This window comes from Perca flavescens, chromosome 9, assembly GCF_004354835.1.
Source record: "Perca flavescens isolate YP-PL-M2 chromosome 9, PFLA_1.0, whole genome shotgun sequence".
NCBI lineage: Eukaryota > Metazoa > Chordata > Actinopteri > Perciformes > Percidae > Perca > Perca flavescens.
The window spans coordinates 2,776,464-2,796,764 of record NC_041339.1 but is presented as its reverse complement, the minus strand read 5'-3'; the positions used below and the strand labels follow the sequence as shown (position 1 = coordinate 2,796,764).

The 20,301-nt window shown below is 40.2% G+C and overlaps 1 protein-coding gene across 1 annotated transcript; it reads left to right on the top strand.

Moving 5' to 3' along the window:
* Positions 1 to 1,758: 1,758 nt before the first annotated feature.
* Positions 1,759 to 15,406, top strand: usp46 (ubiquitin specific peptidase 46). The gene is made up of 9 exons (XM_028588314.1): positions 1,759 to 2,181; positions 5,374 to 5,454; positions 6,873 to 7,086; positions 9,999 to 10,237; positions 10,786 to 10,862; positions 10,977 to 11,060; positions 11,137 to 11,334; positions 12,052 to 12,130; positions 12,222 to 15,406. The coding sequence occupies exons 1-9, from the start codon at positions 2,146 to 2,148 to the stop codon at positions 12,321 to 12,323; spliced, it is 1,110 nt and encodes a 369-aa protein (XP_028444115.1). The 5' UTR covers positions 1,759 to 2,145; the 3' UTR covers positions 12,324 to 15,406.
* Positions 15,407 to 20,301: the final 4,895 nt, after the last annotated feature.

The following is a 20,301-nucleotide window of genomic DNA, read 5'->3' as shown; positions in this document are numbered from 1 at the left end:
TGGAAAGTAAGTCTGAAACTGTTGTATTAGGAGCCATCAAGCTACCACCACATGTAATTGTTTCCCTGCCAATCACAAACATGTCAAGTTTTTCTCAATAAACCCGTTGCGCATATCAAACGTCTGATTAACAATGAAACTCTCCCATCCTCCACGGCTCAAACTGGCAGCCCTGTTATTATTCTGTTACTTGTTATTCTGTTACTTGTTTTTCTGCGAATACTTTTATTCCTCTCTCCTTTCCCATTCCTTTTGAAGTTAATCATAATGATTTGTTGTTTTCCTTTCTTATTGTTCACATGCAAATGCTAAGTAGATAATTACCAAGAGATTGTTGTGAAAGCATGAACAAAGCGGGTGATGAATGAGAGAGTCCTGAGGGCCCCGGGACCCCTGCAGAGCTCTACGGAGGGGACACTTACCTTTTCCTTATGGCCAGCTAATTGGTGGTTTAAGTGCAGAATACCTGCAAATCAAATGATTAGTTCTTTAGTCTACAACATGTCAAGAATGACGAAAAGTGCCCAATATTATGTTGAGTGTGTTGAAGGTTTGTCTCTAATGATTAAAGGGCCACTCCACAGATTTATTTTTAATTTTTAGAGTAAGTAAAAAATAATCAGCTTTGGAGGAAGTTTTCTGATGATGTGACCCATCAGGGTTATCTCAATTTGGGTTTAGAGACTACAAATAGAATTTCAAACTGGCAACAAAGAGTTTTTGCATTATGGGAAGTGTAGGATCCAGGGTTTTTAAAGCTATAGGGACTAAAAGTCAAAATATCTCTGCCTCTGCTGCATTCACTTTAATCAATCTGTCCTTTGAATCCCCTATCTTTATGCAAGTACCCTTTAATTGAATTAATTAATTATTTCCTTATGGACAAATCATTTAATTGACTACTAGTTGTTTTGGCAGTGCATTACTGCTGACAATTTATAGAAAAATAACTGTGGTCAACTTTAATAGCTGATTCATTATTTAAGCTTTATAAAGCAAAAATACTGCTGATTCCAAATTCTCAAATCATAAAACAGCCAATTTGTAGACCGCACTAACCCCAGGTGAGCGGTATTTTTACATATTTTCTGACATTTTATAGATAAGATAAACTTTATTGATCCCACACTGTGGAAATTCCCTGTACTCAGAGCCGGCTCGATGCATAAGCGAACTAAGCGGCTGCTTAGGGCCCTGTGGCTACAAGAGGACCCCCAAGAGCGCTTGAAATGTCTCACAATTGAGCTTATAACAGAGCCGATCTATTTAAAGATAGGGTTGCTGCTAATTGGTCTCACATTAGTCTTTAAATGCTTATTTGTACATTATGAGTGCTTAAATTAATATTTACAATACACAAGTTGGTTTAGTGCCAAGTGCAGTGGCAACGCTACAACAGTAGAGAGCCCCCAAACCAAATTCTACTTGGGACCCCAAACGTCTTGGGCCGGCCCTGCCTGTACTAAATGAATCCGTTTAACTTCAAAATAATCAATTGTAGAGAATAAATGAATCAATACATGTAAAATTATATAAATATCGTTAGGGATTCTTTCATTACAACATAGTTTTACATACAGCCCACAAAATCTCTTTAAACTCATCCCAAATAAGAACTACAACTTCCTCACAGCATTGCGTCAAATACTTGCTGTTGATTGGCTGCAGTTCACCTAAATCTGATCATCCAGGTCTCTATATGGCTCCATAATCCTGTCAATCAAACTCATTAAATCTGAACCAATCTGAGCTCTGGAATTTGTCTCATGTGGGCGGGGCTACTTCGCTCCCTCACACAGCATGCTAGTTTCCTGGTCGTTGCTAACAACCTGCTGCCTGCAACCACTGTCTATGCCTGAAACCAACTTGGTCTGTCCGCCGTCCCCTCATGCCTCGGCGGTTCCCTGCTGTAGGGTGTTGAGATGTGTGTAACAATGAAGCCGTGTCGACGCTGAGTGCAGCGGGACTCTCAGCTCCGTGCTGGCTGCATGGTGCTCCGCGTCTCTCTGCCCGCTTTCTGACGCTTGAGGTTTGCAGTCTGGCCTCCAGCCGCGGCTGCGAATTAACTTCATTTCTCAGCGTCGCCTTGCTCTGAAATCATGTTTTTTTTATAAAGATGGCGGCGAGGAGGACACTGTGAACTAAATGACTGTCAGAAACATCGCCTCCATTTGTAATATGGTAAGTATCTTGGTGTGTGTGTGTGTGTGTGTGTGTGTGTGTGTGTGTGTGTGTGTGTGTGTGTGTGTGTGTACACACACACACAGTGAATGGGTCACTACTTATCCACTTTATCAGATGTCGGTGGTCAGACAGGCTAAACCTTCAATAGTCATAATTATATCGTAGACCTTTACACACTGCTCCTTCCTTATCGCGAGACATGGTGCGTTCCGGCGATACGACACAACATACAATTAGTGTGGCTATCACCGATGATTGGCAGGTGAATGAAGCAGCGCGCTGCTTTTGACCGCTTGTGATTGCATAATGTGGTGCTACTGCAGGAAGCCTTCCCTTTTATTGATACTGGATACTAATGTGTCAAAAGCCTGCAGTGCTGGTCTGCAATCCACTGAGTTATTACACTGCATCCCATGAAGAACAAGTTCTATGTATGTGTATGAGTTGTACAGACACATTGGTGAAGATAGACCTCCTTAACAAGTGTAACAGCACTGCTAAAGACGAGTCAAGTTTGAATGGACTCAGCCTGGGTAGACATTAGGTGGTAGGGCTTCGGTTTGCAGCGGGGCTGAGTGATTATGGTTGAAATCACAACATCAGTTTAAATATTTCTCCATTGTTTTTGTAAAATTCACTTTACTATCATATATGACAAAGAATTGCATCAAATCTTGAGATTTGAGAAGCTGGAACTAGTAAATGTTTGGCATTTTGTCTTGGAAAATGCTCATTAGTTTCCCACAGCCTAAGATGGCATCTTCTAATAGATTGTTTTACCCAACCAACCCAGAGAGACGATCATAAACCACAACAAATATTCTCCTTTAGAGGAACACGCCGACTTATTGGGACTATATATATATATTATAGCTCCCAGAGTTAGAGAAGTCCATACATACCCTTCTCATCTCTGTGCATGTCATAACTCCGCCAAGTATCGATCTTTTATGATATATTTGTTGGTCAGTCTGTCTGCTTGACAATCTCATTTTGCAGCAATACAATTGAAGTGAGATGAACAAACAAAGAAGTGTATCTTTTTAGATAAAACAGATGTTGACAAAATTTTTCATTTTAAATTGGGAAGAATTTGAAGTTGGAAAAAAGGTAATACATTGCAATATATCGCAGAATATTGCAATATGTTTAAAATCGCAATAATATTGTATCGTGACATAAGTATTGTGATGATATCGTATCGTGAGGCCTCTGGTGATTCCCACCCCTAGTAACTCCTTTAGTTAGTATTCGATTGAAATGTGCCCGTAGGCTCATGAACTGCTACATGTCTGTTGTCAGGAGCAAAGAGATAAATGCTTTAATACATGGCACGGCCACGACGGACTTCAGCAATAGCACTAAGTTTGTGCTTGCAGACCGATGGTGTTTTGAGTGAGGAAAGTTTGTCACAATGTTATGTTGATTTTCTCTCCTTCTTCTTTTGGTACATTTAGGGCAACAGTACACTCATTCATTACATGTATTACTGGCAATATGTTGGTAAGGACTTTCAGACATTTAAAAGCACATAATGAAAGACTTTATACTAAAGGTGAGTAGGGGTGGGGGAAAAAATCGATACAGTATAGTATCGCGATATTTTTTGTGGCAATACTGTATCGATACACATACACCAAGTATCGATCTTTTATGATATATGTGTTGGTCAGTTTGTCTGCTTGACAATCACATTTTGCACCAATAAAATTGAAGTGAGATGAACAAACAGAGAAATGTATATTTTTAGATACAACAGATGTTGACAAAATTGTCCTTTTGGGACATCATTTGAAATTGGGAAAAATCTGAAGTTGTAAAAAAGGTAAAATATTGCAATATATCGCAGAATATTGCAATATCTTTAAAATCGCAATAATATCGTATCGGGACATAAGTATCGGGATGATATCGTATCGTGAGGCCTCTGGTGATTCCCACCCCTAAAGGTGAGTAGGGCTGCAACAACGAATCGATAAAATCGATAATATTCGATAATATTCGATTACTAAAAAAGTTGGCAATGAATTTAATTATCGATTTGTTGTGTCGCGCAACTATTACGCGACCTGGTCGCGGAGATAAAAAAAATAATTGAGTTGAGCGCGGAGCGGAGCTAAAGAAAAGGTTTCCAACAATACGTGTTTATAATACAAAGCAAGTGAGCAAAGACTGTGGGTGTTGGGATTCTTGTTTTCTGCCAGTGTACCCATCACAGTTCTGTACTCAAAGCCTGCATTGTTTTCTTCGAGACAATCAAGGATAAGTCTTTTTTTCTTTTAAATAAATGATGCCGCTGCCTGCTATTTATAATGAGGAGCTCCGAAGTCAAAAATGTGGCATCAGGTGTCCCTAGCAGTTGCATGGATATTTCATCTTCCTCACACTGTGTTTCGTGTCAACATTTATGGACTTTCAGGAATTTGCCCACTATATTCTCTTAAAACTTAAATTCTTAAATTGTGTATAATAAAGGTCACTGTTTGCATTCTAAGACTTGACACAAGGAAAGAATCTGTTTGTATGTAGTGTACACAGTACTGTACTTGGACTTGTGCTCAGACTGGAAGCGGTAAATTAGACAAAGAGGTATTCACTGTCTGCTTTGACGGGAGAGAAATGACAGTCATTGAAAGTCAAAGCCTTACCCGAACTAAATTGTCTTCTGTGTTTGCTCAACAAAGCTGTGGTTCATTTGGAAAGCTTTGAGCTCTGACAAGTGAAAAGGCTCTGACAAGAGATAAGTGGTCTGTCTCTGCAATCAGGTGCAAAATACTCTGGACTTTGGACTTTCTATTTAGACCATATCCTTTTCCAACTTTGATAGGAGGGTTTTTAGGTTTTTTTTTCTGGCAAGAAAAGACTTCAAGACGAGCTACGACATTCTAATGGAAATTGATGCATTGGCATTTGGCAGAAAAGATCATTTTATTAATTATACTGCACGAAAGAGAGGCCTCTAATTTAGCTTTATCTCTTATCTACAGCTTTAAACTCTCGGTAGTCCTTTTAATACACAACATTTCCATATTCATTTGGCTGTAAACTAGACTAAGCAAATGAGGCTTTCATTTTAGTCTTGTAACTCTCCATAGTAACTGAGTGAACTGTGTTGTATAAGATGATGTTAATAATGATGACAAAAAAACAACATTTTTGTGTCTCATATTTTGTCTCTGGTTTTTTTAGGGCACCAATGCCTCTGCTCTGGAGAAAGACATCGGCCCGGAGCAATTTCCAATCAATGAACACTACTTTGGATTGGTCAATGTGAGTATCACTAAATCCTCTCCTACATTAACCCTTGTGTTGTCTTCCCGTCGACCGTTACCTTGTTGTCCTTCCGGGGACAAAATTTTTTTAAACATTTTTGTCCCTCTTTTCAACATTTTTTTTAAATTCATGGTCAGTAAATCTCATATAATCCTTGTGTGATGTTCGGGGCTGTGGGACCCGTTTTCAATGTTTGCTAAAAGACAAATTATGCTATTTATTATTTTGTCTAACTCAAACATTTTCTGTGAAGAACATACAAAATATCTAATTTTCAATGACTGCACACGTACCCCCCCTTTTACACATAACTATTACATATGAGGTGTTTGGGTCTACTGGACCCGAGTGTAGGTGCTATGAAACTACGTTGTCTTTCTGGACCTGCTATTCCCACACAAAGTTATACAGTTGTTACATTTCAAACACTTTCCCTGTTCTGATTAAGTTCTATGAAATAAGCACCAATAATGATAAAAAATCTTGTTTCTTTTTTTTTTATTACCTTTTTTATAATTGAATTTCCTTGCTTTGTCACAAAAAATGAAAATTATCATATGATCATAAATGTGATCTCACAGGGGTAAATGGCAAATACGAACCATAAATGATGTATATATCATTGGTAATTGAGCTAAAGTAAACATCTGTTAAATATTGTTACATAAATTGTTATGGCTGTATTGATTTAAAAGCCTAATAATGTGGTGGGTCCACCAGACCCGGGAACATTGGCTGTGTAACAAAAATATGAACACCACACAAGGGTTAAATGACATTATACCTAATTTTTGAGTTTGAAAAAAAGCTGAAATTATGAATTATTTTGACAAATAGTTGAGATCAGAGGAGGTTTATGTCAAAGTTTAGTCAAAATACTGTTTTAAAACCATTTAAAAAAATGTTTTTTTCAAATGCTATGAAATTGAATAAAACAACAAAAATTCAATGAAAGTAATCATTAATTTTACCTGCGAAGTATGGTGCGTCCAAGTTATTTTGGGGCAGTTTGGTTGTAAGAAACCCATATTTCTGATATAAAAAAAACTTTGAAAACGGGTCAAATTTGACCCGAGGACAACACAAGGGTTAACAAAGGGCCAAAAAAACACTGGTGTCATTTTTCAAAACAAACTGCCATGGGACTCAGGTGAGTCATGTCCTCTGCTGGATAGTTAGCACTGAAGGTAAGAGTGTTTGTGAGCCTTTTGGCCAATATAGGGATGTTTTGATTCCTTAATATGGCATTCACATAAACATCCATGTTTCTCAGATGCTGTCTCTGCCAGATGGATAAAAACAATTGATCACATCTGTATTTTTCCACCAGCTCATTTAACAAATAATCTCTTAATAAATGGACTGAAACCCCCCTTTCTGTTCTCATTTTTGGACCTGCCCCCCCCCTTCCTCAGTTTGGAAACACATGCTACTGTAACTCGGTACTCCAGGCTCTCTACTTCTGCCGGCCTTTCCGGGAGAATGTGCTGGCTTACAAAGCCCAGCAGAAGAAGAAGGAGAACCTGCTCACATGCCTGGCTGACCTCTTCCACTCCATTGCCACACAGAAGAAGAAAGTGGGCGTCATCCCGCCCAAGAAGTTCATCTCCCGCCTACGGAAAGAAAACGGTGAGAGCCCAATCCTGGTTCAGTAAAAGACACAAATGACAGTTTTTTTTTTTTTTGATTGCTAACATGCATTGGTCCAAACTGAAGTCACATTGTCAAAACTCTTCACATAGTCACCGAAACAATAAGTCTATGTGAACCTAATCTCGCATTGCCAGACCTGATACTTGCTTGATATAACACTTACGAAAACACTACAATGGACAGTTTTCACAGCAGGTCTAAATAACGCCACTAATGATGTGTGCATGTGGCTAATTACTTATTAGTTACACCTGTGCTTTTCTTGTTATTACAACTAAAATTGTGTCCCATGAACTAGGTCTTTTGGTTGGTTTGGTGTCTGACGGTGAGCATGCTAAAGGGGGCTCAAATCCAAATGTCCCCGCTAGAGCTGCAAAGATCAATCATTTAGAACCGATCAATTAATCGGTCTAAGTCATTTTTTTATATAAAAAATAAGTAAACAATTCTCTGATTCCAGCTTCTAAAATGTCTATTTGTTTTTAGTTACGTTTTTTTCCACTCCTTTATGACAGTAAACTGAATATCTTGACAAACAAGACATTTGAGGATGTCATCTTGGGATTTGGAAAACACTGATCGACATTTCTCACCATTTTCTGACATTTTGTAGACCTGTTTGGTAAAACGATAATTTTTTCTATATAGTATTCTTGTTTTCTCCACAGACATGTTCCTAAACAATCGCAGGGTGGAGAGTTGTGGTTTTGTATTGCGTGTGAGTAGCAGCGCTGGCTTTAATGTAGTCTGAATATTGGAGGTGAAGGGCAGGGGCATGCTGGAGCTAAGGTCATTCAGAGAGTGGAACTGACAGAGACTGACTGTTCTCTGCTGTCCATATTGACGAAGCTCTTTATGTGAATGAACAATGCAATCTCTGTTGGGATCCAGCTTTGGTCAGCTGCCTCCTCTCTGGACATTTTTGTCTTTTTTCTGCTCTCTTTCCCCCCACTCCTCACTTTTCAGATTGTTTTAACTTTCACATACACATGTGTATGGACGTTGGTATAATCGGTGTTGCCTTCTGATTTTATTTACGTGATCTGTAGTACTGTAGACTTCTCTCAAGACAGAAATTGGCAAATAATTAAAGCAGCCAGTTAGCTTAGCTTAGGCCAAAGACTAGAAACGGGGGGGGGAAGCTAGCCTCGCTCTGTCTGAAGGTAACAAAATCTGGCCAAGTAAATAACCCCTTGTATCTGGCTAATGTACTGCGTACAAAAACCAACATGTAAAATCAAGGAAACAAAAGACGACAAGTGGGCATTGTATGGTGTTTTTTTTTTTTTTTAACCAGCTCTGAGTCATCTTTGTGTGGGCAGTGTTCCCTGCTTGGCGCTCCGGGCAGCAGTGGTCTGCTGTCATCCGTCGGATCTCGGACGCGTTTCGCGTCATCCGGTGGATTTCGACAGACCTCCGCTGCCTGGAGCTTTGTGCGCTGGTGTCACGAAGGGGAAGCCAACACCATTCATCTAAACACGCTGCCCACGTTGCCATGACACAGTGCTGGAGGTTTTAAATCAGCAAAATATGTCTTAAAGTGCTCATATTATGCTCATTTTCAGATTCATAATTGTATTTAATAGGTTTACATGGTTTAATTTTCAAAAAACACCATATTATTGTTGTACTGCACATTGCTGCAGCTCCTCTTTTCACCCTGTGTGTTGAGCTCTCTGTCAGCTACAGAGTGAGACATCTCACTTCTGTACAATCTTTGTTGGGAGGCGCATATGCTCAGTAGCTAGGTAAGGACTACTAGCCAGTCAGAAGCAGAGTATGAGGGTGTGCCCTGACAGTAGCTAGGTAAGGACTACTAGCCAGTCAGAAGCAGAGTATGAGGGCGTGCCCTGACAGTAGCTAGGTAAGGACTACTAGCCAGTCAGAAGCAGAGTATGAGGGCGTGCCCTGACAGTAGCTAGGTAAGGACTACTAGCCAGTCAGAAGCAGAGTATGAGGGCGTGCCCTGACAGTAGCTAGGTAAGGACTACTAGCCAGTCAGAAGCAGAGTCTGAGGGCGTGCCCTGACAGTACCTAGGTAAGGACTACTAGCCAGTCAGAAGCAGAGTATGAGGGCGTGCCACGCTAGCAGCTAGGTGAGCATTATAACGTGTGTTCCAAAGTGACCACGTTTGTCTCTGAAGTAAAGGCTGGACTACAATAGAGCTGTTTGGAGCAGTTTGTGAACAGTGTTTTCTGTTGGAGATGGTAAGTCCCTTTGGGGGGGGTGACTTTGGGCTTTTTCACTTTGTAAACCTATAACGTGCACAAAAAAATATAGAACACAATAAAGGAAATATGTGCACTTTAAAGTGCCGGACTGTTACTTGGCTGGGAGTAGTTGCTAGACAACCAGCAAAGACTCCAGGAAGTTACTGATCCAAGCGAGATATACTGTAATGTGTTAAGTTAAAAAAGTGAGCTTTAAAGGTGCTGCTATGTACATTTTGTTCCTTTTGGACAGAGCCAGGCTAACTGTTTCTGCCTCTTTCTAGTCTTTATGCTAAGTTCACAAGCTGCTGGCTGTAGCCTCATATTAAACAGACCGACGTGAGAGTAGTATCGATCTTCTCATCTAACTCTCTGTCAGAAAGCAAATAAAACTTTCTCTTTAAAGGGAAGCTGTGATTCAGGCCATATATTACTCAACACAAAGCTATTCAGCTGTCTAACAAAAAAAAAAATAGCTTTGAGTGATTTTAATATAGGCCTGCCTTAGGCTAAATGTGCAGAATTACTATGTACAAAAATATTATATTACTACTATTACTATACTAATATTTGATTCAGTTAATCATTATGAAATGGCTGGAATCAAGATCAGTGGCCAACACACTTGCCTGGGACATCCCTATCATTTCCTCTCTATGAATTATCTTTTACTCCAGATCTGTTCGACAACTACATGCAACAGGATGCCCACGAATTCCTCAACTACCTGCTGAACACGGTGGCCGACATCCTGCAAGAGGAGAAGAAGCAGGAAAAGCAGAACGGGCGCCTCAAGAACAACGGCACCGCCGTCACCACAGAGACCGAGGCGGAGAACAAGACAGAGCCCACATGGGTTCACGATATCTTCCAGGGCACACTGACCAATGAGACACGCTGCCTCAACTGTGAAACGGTGTGTGTGTGTGGGTGTGGGGGTGTGTGTGGGTGTGGGGGTGTGTGTGTGTGGGGGTGTGTGTGTGGGGCTCTGCTTTATTCGCCTATTGAGTGTTTCTTAGAGAGTAGTATATTTAATGTTGTTATCTGTCCCCGGCTCGGTGTCACCCTGAAAAACAGATCTGTCCTGAGTAAGTCTGGAAAAGGGATTAGCCTTTTGCAGAGATGCAACAAGACAACCTAAAAAAAATGCTCTGAACACACCCGGTGGGCTTCCGGCAACCCGCTGTACGTCATGGCTGGCGGAGGCTTTTGTCTTCACAATTTTGAGGGCGAGGAGTGGGAGGGGTTGCCCTGAACAACCCCTGCCGACACCACGCCGCTGCAGTGCGCAGAGACAAAAGCTGCTCGGTACAATCAGCATTTCAAAGACCGTCTGTGTGTGTATAGGTGTGGGCACGGGGGGCGTTATGTCACAGCACAACAGGACTATCCTCACTGGCTCAGTCGAAGAAAACCCCCAGTTTAGTTACGTTATGGTCTCTCTCTCTCTTTCTCTTTTGACAGGTAAGCAGCAAAGATGAAGATTTTCTAGATCTATCTGTGGATGTGGAGCAGAACACGTCGATAACACACTGCCTCAGGTAGATTTGATTTATTACACGTTCAGTCATGGTTAAAAGGCCGACAGTCCCTTTCCCTTTGGTCTGAATGAGATTGAATAACCAAGCCCTCCTGTGGCGTGCTCTCCCCTCCAGGGACTTCAGTAACACAGAGACGTTGTGCAGTGAATACAAATACTACTGTGAGGCATGCTGCAGCAAGCAGGAAGCACAGAAGCGGTCAGTAAAGCACTGAGCTTAACACCACCGCCATGTGTCACCCTACACTTTTCTGAGCATGTGTGCTTCTCCGCAGGATGCGCGTCAAGAAGCTTCCTATGATCTTGGCACTACACCTGAAGAGATTTAAGTACATGGAGCAGCTGCACCGCTACACCAAGCTGTCCTATCGAGTGGTGTTCCCCTTAGAACTCCGTCTGTTCAACACGTCCGGGGATGCAGTCAACCTGGATCGCATGTACGATCTCGTAGCTGTGGTGGTTCACTGTGGCAGGTACGCTATGCCAAATACCAGTCCAAAATAAAAGACCTTGATGTGAGTCAGTGCGTTCACACTTGATACCAACTAGGTATGTAAAGATATATCGTATTGTCATGTTTCAAGACTTTTAATCCCCTTAAGCTTCTGCAGGCTCACTGATCCGACTTCACATTAATTGAGCTCCATGAGAAACAGGTTTTAGCTGGTGGTCCTCCGACTGTAAAATAGGGCTCATTGATTGAAGAAAGTGAATAAGCATGTTGATGTTGAACTATTCCTTGAAAAACAGCAGCATGAGTGGCTCCTTGGCATAGTTATCTTCTTTTCTTCATAAACAGAGTTGCTGCATTATTGCATCATTACCTGAATAGCTGAAGAATACCTTTAACATAAATGTGACATCACAATCACTTTTAGGGCAAATTGTGAAGCAAATTCCCCTGAACAGAATTTGTTATTTAGACCTAAAGATGATTAGGTGCTCCAGTATGTATTACAAAATAATTATCAATGATATTTAAAAAATGAAAATGTCGTGAATCTTTCTTTAACATTGATTATTTTTGAAATCCTATTATGACGACGACGAAAATTTGTGTGGGCAAACTGTGTTCTGCATTTCTGTTGCACACATGACTTCAGCAGCTCCTGCAGGAAGCTGAGACAGATGTAGTCCAGTGTGGGAGCATATTTACAACCGAGACTCACTGTTTGCCTCTGTTTCATCAGCGGCCCAAACAGAGGCCATTACATCACCATCGTGAAGAGTCACGGCTTCTGGCTGCTGTTTGATGATGACATTGTGGAGGTGCGTCACTTGACTCGTCTGTTTTGCTGTACGTTTACATTCACTGTTGTTCTTGACCATCAGTAAGCACCATCTTGCTTGTGTTGTGCAGAAAATTGACGCCCAGGCTATTGAGGAGTTTTACGGGCTTACCTCAGACATCTCCAAGAACTCTGAGTCAGGATACATCCTCTTCTACCAGTCCAGGGAGTGACTGGAGCTGGATCAGGGACACAGGAGAAGACTAAAATAGGATGAGACCTTTTTATTCTTCTTTTTTTTTTTACCTTCAGCCTAACAGACCCAGACTCCTGCCATCTCCATCCCATCCTGTTCCCATCCTCCAAGTCCAACCTTGTGCCAATCCTCTGTCCCATCCCCAGCCTCTGGCTTTACCTTTGCTTCATCTCTCTCACTCTCTCTGTGTAACTTGCTTCTTGCCTTTTTAGTCACCTGCATCTGGACTGCACTTTAAAAAACAAAAGCAAAAAATGCTCAACAGCATGACAAAAACAAAAAAGGAGTCTATGTTCACATGGAGTCCCACATGCTTAGGTGTACACTGGTGGGAGGAGCCTGCAGAGGTGATTCTCTACCAGATACAAGGTTGGGTTGAAGGGTCTGGTGCAACACAGACTGTTTTCAGAAATTGTTCAAATCATTTATATGTAAATAAGGTCTTCTTCCATGTTTAGTTCCTTTTGATTAGGGCTATTTTCCCCAGCACCTTTGCTATGTTCCTGTCTCTGGCAGATGCATGAGAAGTGAATCAAGTTGGAGACAAACACTGTATAATAGGTTTCATGCATTTTCAATGGTTTAAAGCAATATCTGAGCACTAATTAGAGAGCACTCACAAGCTTAAAAAAAAAAAAGGTACTGTCAACAGCTGAAACTGTTGACAGTACAGAGGTTGTTTTGCCCCACAGAGAACCACTCTGTGAGGCGCTGTGTGTGTGCTTTAACTCGTGTCAGATAATCAGATATGATCAACACTTAATCCAACTGAGCCACATGCTCCAACACTACACACGAAAGGAAATCCTGCTGTTTTCTCTGTCAGATGGATCTCCATTCAAATCAGCTGAATCTTTATACGTTTTCATCCAGATAGAAAACCCATATGTATTGTACTTAACATATTTATTTCTGTTATTTTTTAGTGCAGACTGGTAAATAATGAAGGTTAATGTGTAATATGGCTCTTTTGAGAGCTTTGTATGTTAAGACTCTTTTGTCTAAGCTGTGTGTGAAGGACACTGTGTATGTAATACACAACTTAAAGCTGGGGTAGGCAGTTTTGTTTTGCATCATTGAGCAAAAATTCTATAATAGTCTTTTAACATATTGCAATTCAAGTGGTCTGAGGACTTCTGCACCTACTATTGGCTTTGTTTTTTTAGGCTTTAGAAAAGCCTAGCTTGTGACGAAAGACTTTGGCCAATCACATTCTAGAGCGAGGGCGTTCCTAGTCGCTGTTCTACACATGCAGGTGCACGTCTCTTCAGATGCTGAAACGCTGATTCAATAACGGAAGATCCTGCAGAAAAAGTTGCTATTCCAGCATTGGCAACAACTGCCTTCACTGCAAAGCAACCCAACAAAATTACGGCAGACTTATTAAAAAAAAGTTTGTAAGAGTCTGACAAACGCAATAAAACACACGTAAATATTGTCGGAGATTGTGAGAAAATGTTGCGGGCTTTGAAATTGTGGTATTTTTTTTTTTTTTTTCAGAAAACTGCCTACCCCAGCTTTAATAGGAAAATAAAATTGTATAGGTTATATTTTTAATTGTTAAAAGTTTACATGTTAAATGATAAGATAAGACATGTTAACATGATGCAAGTGAGACCCAACCCTGAACTGCCCAATCTTTCGATTTGACATAAAAAAGTGAAAATAGTGCAATAAGAGGTGAAGGTGTCCAGTGTGGGAGTTCCCAGTGACACTAATATAAAGTACATTTAAATGTTAGTAGTAGATGTGTTTCTTAAGTGGCTAATTTCTTTCCCAGTGCTGTGTGTTTGTGTGGTTGTAATATTCAAAGTAAATGCCCCCACCCCCTTCACCATGTGCAATGCACACTACCTGCTAGGATGTTAGCTTAGCTACAGCGTTCTTTCCTCCATTTTTATTTTTATAACCTTACCCAACATTGTCTTTTCTTTCTCTTTTCATTCCCATGCTGAACTACAGCTTAGTAGTTTTCTCTTGGTTTGTCTCTGACTTTGATGCCGTAAATTGTGTGTGTCATATGTAGCACATTGGAATCCTAAGTCCCATAGGAGTCCCATTTAAGCCTTGATGTTGATTCATACGATATCCCTTGTACTGTAGATGTTTTTTCTCTTTGGATCATTCCCCAGGGTCTGTGGCCACGCCCTGTGGAATAGTGTGACATCAAACTACTTGTTTTCATGTGAATGCCATTCCTATTTGCTGCACATCAGCAGAATTACCATTTCAAATGCATCTCATTATAAATAAGAGGTAGGAATAGGATTCATTTGCTAGCGTTGTGTCTGTGTCTATTCAGGAAAGGCAGAATTTTAAAGTGAAAATAGTGAAACTCTGGGTTTTGAATGAACTTGTTTCTGCCGTCTCTTCCGTTTAGTCTGTTACTGGGTGAAATCACGAGGAATACGTGCCAAACTGGAGTCGATACTGACCATGCAACAGTCTTTAACAGAGCATTATTTTCTTTGTAAAGATACAGCTGTACATATTATGTAGAGAAACACTTCTGGAAATAGGAAAATATTTTTTTAAAGTGAAGATCTTTAAAATGTAAAGACACTCATGGCAAATGATTTTAGCTTAATGCTGACCATAAAATGAAACCCTATTAAGGAAATACTGTGCTATTTTACAATCACTCAATTACATATTCAATCAGATTTCTCACCATCTGTTATATTATTTATTTATTTTTTTTCTGGGTTAAACTGAGCCAGGATAGAAAACCGTAGCAGGAATGGTATGACACATTTTAGACCTGCGTGACAGAAAAGAGAGACTCTTAACACGCTGATCTTCCATCAACACTTATGCACTCGCCCTCACTGGAACGCTCAGTCGTTGCACTTGGTCTGATATATCTTACTGTGATAGTGTTCTACCTAGGAGAGCTGGGATCTGTGTGAGGGAAGGAGGAGAGGAATCCAGAGTCTCCATCTAGTTGTAAACTGAAAGTGCACTTTATCAATGATGAGCTTCAATGCTTTAACATGAAGAACCACAGTTTAACGCACTCATTTTGAGTTACTTCTGTTCAATAAAATGACTTTCAACTAACTTGCTGGAGTGTTTGTCTTTTTTTCTAGGTCTCTAGTGCACCTGCTTTATGGGCCTCACAGTGCGGAAGTTGTTCTGATCATCCAGGTAATTTTTTGGAAAGTTGAAGGTTCTTTTTAGTTAAACACCTGTTAGCAGGAATATGTGCGTAGACTCCAGTTGTTTGATCTCATCTTATTGGCAGGTCTAACGGTAGCTAAGAAGATGTTGGCCTTGAGATGGCAGCCGCCACATACCTTAACCTGGCAGCAATGGGCCAACTCACTTCTTGAAATTGTTTCTATGGAGTGGTCTGTGTCCCGAATACATGGCACCAGCATTAAAACTATCCGGGCATGGGATGAAACATGCAGTAGCAGTCAAAAGTTTGGACACGCTTTCCCATTGACGAAGCATGTCCAAACTTTTGACTGGTACTGTACACTTTAAATAAAGAAAGGGTGCAGGGTGATAGTCTTTAATCTTTTGTTTTGGGGGGGGAGAGACGCCACGGCGGGGGGAAGGTATACACTGTTTGGTTTTAGTTTTGTATGTGTGTTAAGGCATAGGGGGGCTAAAAAAAAAGAAAAGAAAGAAATGGCTAAATCTGTGATGTGTAATGTTAATATTGTGCCTTTCTCAGTAGAAAATTGATTAAATATTTTTTTTTTTTTTTAAATCAAGCATATGTTAGAATGCATACTTTTGTAGAGTATATTTTATTCTGTTGATTATACCAGTGTGAACTCGCTATACTGAAAACCGGCTACAAATGTATGTTGGGACATTGCTTTAGTTATCTCACTACATGTTAATCCTGTATGAGGGCATCCTAATACCACCTTCTTAGAAAAGCGAGGATGTTCCCTGGAGAACATTAATATAATATCACAGTTTTCTCAAATAAAGAAAAGAGAAACATTATCAAGACTACTTGTCACTTCCACAGCGTCTAAGTCTGTCCAGAACATATCTAAATCTAACAGAAACTTCCTGTTTGATTTTGGTTTTCACTGAATATTAGACAACACGTCCATCTTTACAGCTATCAGCTTTCTGTCCTCTCTGTCACCCTGAAACCTCAGCTAATCCCCCAGGAGAGAAAATAGGGCAGCTTCCAGGAGAGTCTGGCACAGTTTGAGTGTTGATACTTCCACCTTTCCCATCCTCTTCTCCCTTGTTTTCTACTCAGCTCTCGCTCAGGCTGCGTACTCCGAGAAAACGCGTGGAGTCATAAACCACCCATCTGATGCAATTTGTAACTGACAAACATATATTTAATGAAAAAAATGAATGAACAGCATATATGCTGAATCACACACGTACTTAAGATATTTGCAATGTTATTTTACTGTGAGGAGAGAGGCCACACAGTCTGACACACGTTCGGTAGTATCACAGATGTACCAATCACCGAGATGAGGAAAAAATAGAAAATATATAAAGAAATATTTATATGTATAGGATTGAACAACACAATGTAATTTTGTGAAATAAAACCCATCACATTCATTATTACTTTAACTTGTTTTTGTTTTCAACAAATTGTGGTTAGTCATCATGGAAACATTAATTGGTCATGTTACCAGGGCTGGGAAGATTTTTTTTCACACAACCGTATAAATATGAAGTGCAATACACTTACAGTAAACTTTCCTCAAACTTCAACAAAGAAAACCTCTCTGTACACAGTTATCAAAGTGCAATACACAATTTATCTCTTACAGCATCAAGTGCCCTACAGTGAGTTCAATATCTTTCTACTTCTAAACTGGCCTCAAAATTTGAAGAAAGTACACAGTTGCCATACAATGTGTGTTTAAAGTATAAATCCATTTACCAAATGGAAAGGCAGCGATTGGCAGAACAGGAAAAATGGTCCTGTCCTGTTAGTAGTGTCCTGTCCTGTGACTCCCAGACACTGTTCTGTGACTGTCATGGTAGTCACAGGACAGTATCTGACTTTCCCGGGACACTTCTAACAGGACAGGACAGTTTTTGCTGCAGGCAACAAAGTGACAGTACTCTGATCCAATGGAAATCAAATTTGTCAGATTGACACGCTCTAGCCCAAAGTCTAGAAGAGCTTCACGACTAAATCATTGAATCCCCATTCAAGTTAGCGGAACGCTAAACCGGAAGTAGTCGGCTGCGCCGGGGGAGGTCTTTTGTGCACCTGCTTTATGGGCTCACAGTGCGGAAAGTAGTGCCGATCATCCAGGTAATTTTTGGAAAGTTAAATGTTATTTCAACACCTGTCAGCAGCAGGAATACGTGCGTAGGCTCCACTTGGTTGCAGGTATCTCTATGGGGATCTAACAAATTACCTTCTGTGCTTTGTCTACACAGTAAGGAGCTGTTTTACACATATTTCCAGTCTATACGGTGACATTATATGTACAGTAAAGCAGCAACATTTTTATTTTAGTCAAATATCCAAACCCTGTTTTTTATGGATTATCAAAATCTGTAATGTCAGCAGGATCATTGCTGGGAGTTCTCAGTCCATGGTTGCTTCTCTCATGGTATTTATTTACAGTAGTGCTATTGTTGTGACTTTTGCAACCTTTTTAATGGAAACACGTTTTTTAGATGTAGCCCTAATTGTTTCCTACAATCACATGAGTTTGAGTCCTTCCTGAAATATAAATGCAACACCATATGCCCTTAAAATTCTATTTGGAACTGGACTGTGTTGATCTAAGGATTTCCCAGTGTGAATTTCCGGTGGTCAAAACATGGTTTAGTACGATCTGAGGCACAACAAGGCAAAGGGTGACTGCGGGTGTTTGTCTTTCCCAGTAATTTGTTTGTAAGACTTAGAAATGAAGTCCCAGAGAAAACCCACAGGTGGTCGCAGACATCATACTTACCTCTCATTCTGACTCTCTGGAAAGATCCCAGCCACTTCTCCGAATCACTTTATCGCCCACAGAGAGCTGTTCAGAATTATAAACGCGCACACACACACACACACACACACACACACACACACACACACTATCGTGGCACTATCTTTGTGGGGACACATCATTGACATAATGCATTCCCTAGCCCTTTACCCTAACCTTAACTATCACAAATAAATGCCTAACCTTAACCCTTACCCTAACCATAACCTAATTCTAGCCCTAACCCTAAAACCAAGTCTTAACCCTCAAACAGCCCTTTAAACTTGTGGCGTCCAGCATTTTGTCCCCACAAAGATGTTGGGACCCCACAAGTATACTGGACCCCATGAACAGTATACTGTCCCCCCCCCAAACACACACACACACACACACACACACAATTTGTAGTGAACCACTGGCAGTCTCCTGGTTATCAGAACTTTATAGGATAACTATTTTTCTCTACTTCTTCTTCCCCAGAAACTAAAGATATGAAACGTGTAAGTGATGTGATTCAACAGAAACCTCTTTGTGAACAACAATGAGACCATTTGTAATTTTATAAATTGTCAGTAATATTTTAGTACAAGGTCAAGGTCAAAACAAAGTACCCAGCAGACTTTCAGATCGGTGCCAACTCTTTATTACTGTGCTTTCCCATCAAGTGACTGACAATGTTCTGAAGAACGAGGATATTGACAGACGCAATAGTCCTTCAATAGTTACTTTTTCTTTTAAATATGCTTATTGCCAGTAAATTGTTATGAACCAGGAGCTAAAGTGTTTTATTGAATCTGTAGGGCCATTTTCTCTCTTTAGTCTTTTCTTTTTAATACTGTGGACATGTGTTTAGCTTTCATCTTCACATTAGAACAGCTAAATCTGTTGCTTCTTTTCAATCCTGGATGGAAAACTCTTTTATAGGCTCACTTTTACAGATTCATAGTTTTATAATAATTATTAGTTATTAGAATATTATAGTTTGATTTATACAATCTCTATTCCAGTTGTCTTTTATTGTTTGTATTAGGTTGTTGTCTCGTTGTCTGTCTCATTGTAAATGGTCTTGAGGCTGTGAAGATAGACTGTAACCGGACCATACTGACGAATGTCATAGCTAACTCTAAATTTAAAACAGTCCAGTTAGATCAGGGTCGAGCAGAGATTACAGTATCCACCCTTGTTTGCACCTCAGTTCCAAAGAATTAAAGCGTGTATACAAAAGACTCCACGGTTATCATGTTATACCAAATAAAACCATGCAACACAATCTAAGTCCTTGAGTCATGGCTGTTTTGGTGGCAGCTGTATCGGAAAAGACCAAAATAAACCTGTTCTTTTTCCTTAAACTTTTGGCTCTAAAGAGCTTTTTGATATAAATTCCTTTGCAAAGAGAGAGGTGGGCTCAGTAACTTCCAGTTAGTCCGTCTGGACTTCCATCTGCCAAGTATAAACAACCAGCTTGTCACTATGAGCCCTTTCTCTGTCTACAGTCACCACAAAAATGTTGTTGTAGCAAATCTTTAATCTTAAAACTAATGTCTCTATGACAGTGTAGTAGTTATGAACTTCAGATATATGACTTGATGCAGTCCTAACTGGGACATTTACTGTGCATAAGCCTGCAATGCTAGATGCTAGATTCCCACCTTACCACACACACATACACAAACAAACACACACACACACACACACATACACAAACACACACCACTAAACACTCGTCTCTGTTGTCCTACATCTAGTTTTCTACTGATTGATGTAAGTTGCTCAGAGTGTGGGATGTGTTGGATAAGAAGAAAATGGCAGCGACAAATGTTCTCTTTTTACACAAGCAGCTCTGCCTCAACATACAGTATACCCCACTAAACTCACTTAAAGCTAGGCACAAGGTTTGGAAGAGTCAGGTCTTTTTAGTCTTCTGTATGATAGTAATGTGGGATATTTGGGAACTTATTTGCTTGAATTTAAAATGTGCAATATGTGAGATCATTCACGCTTATTTTCTTATTGTTTAATTAGTCT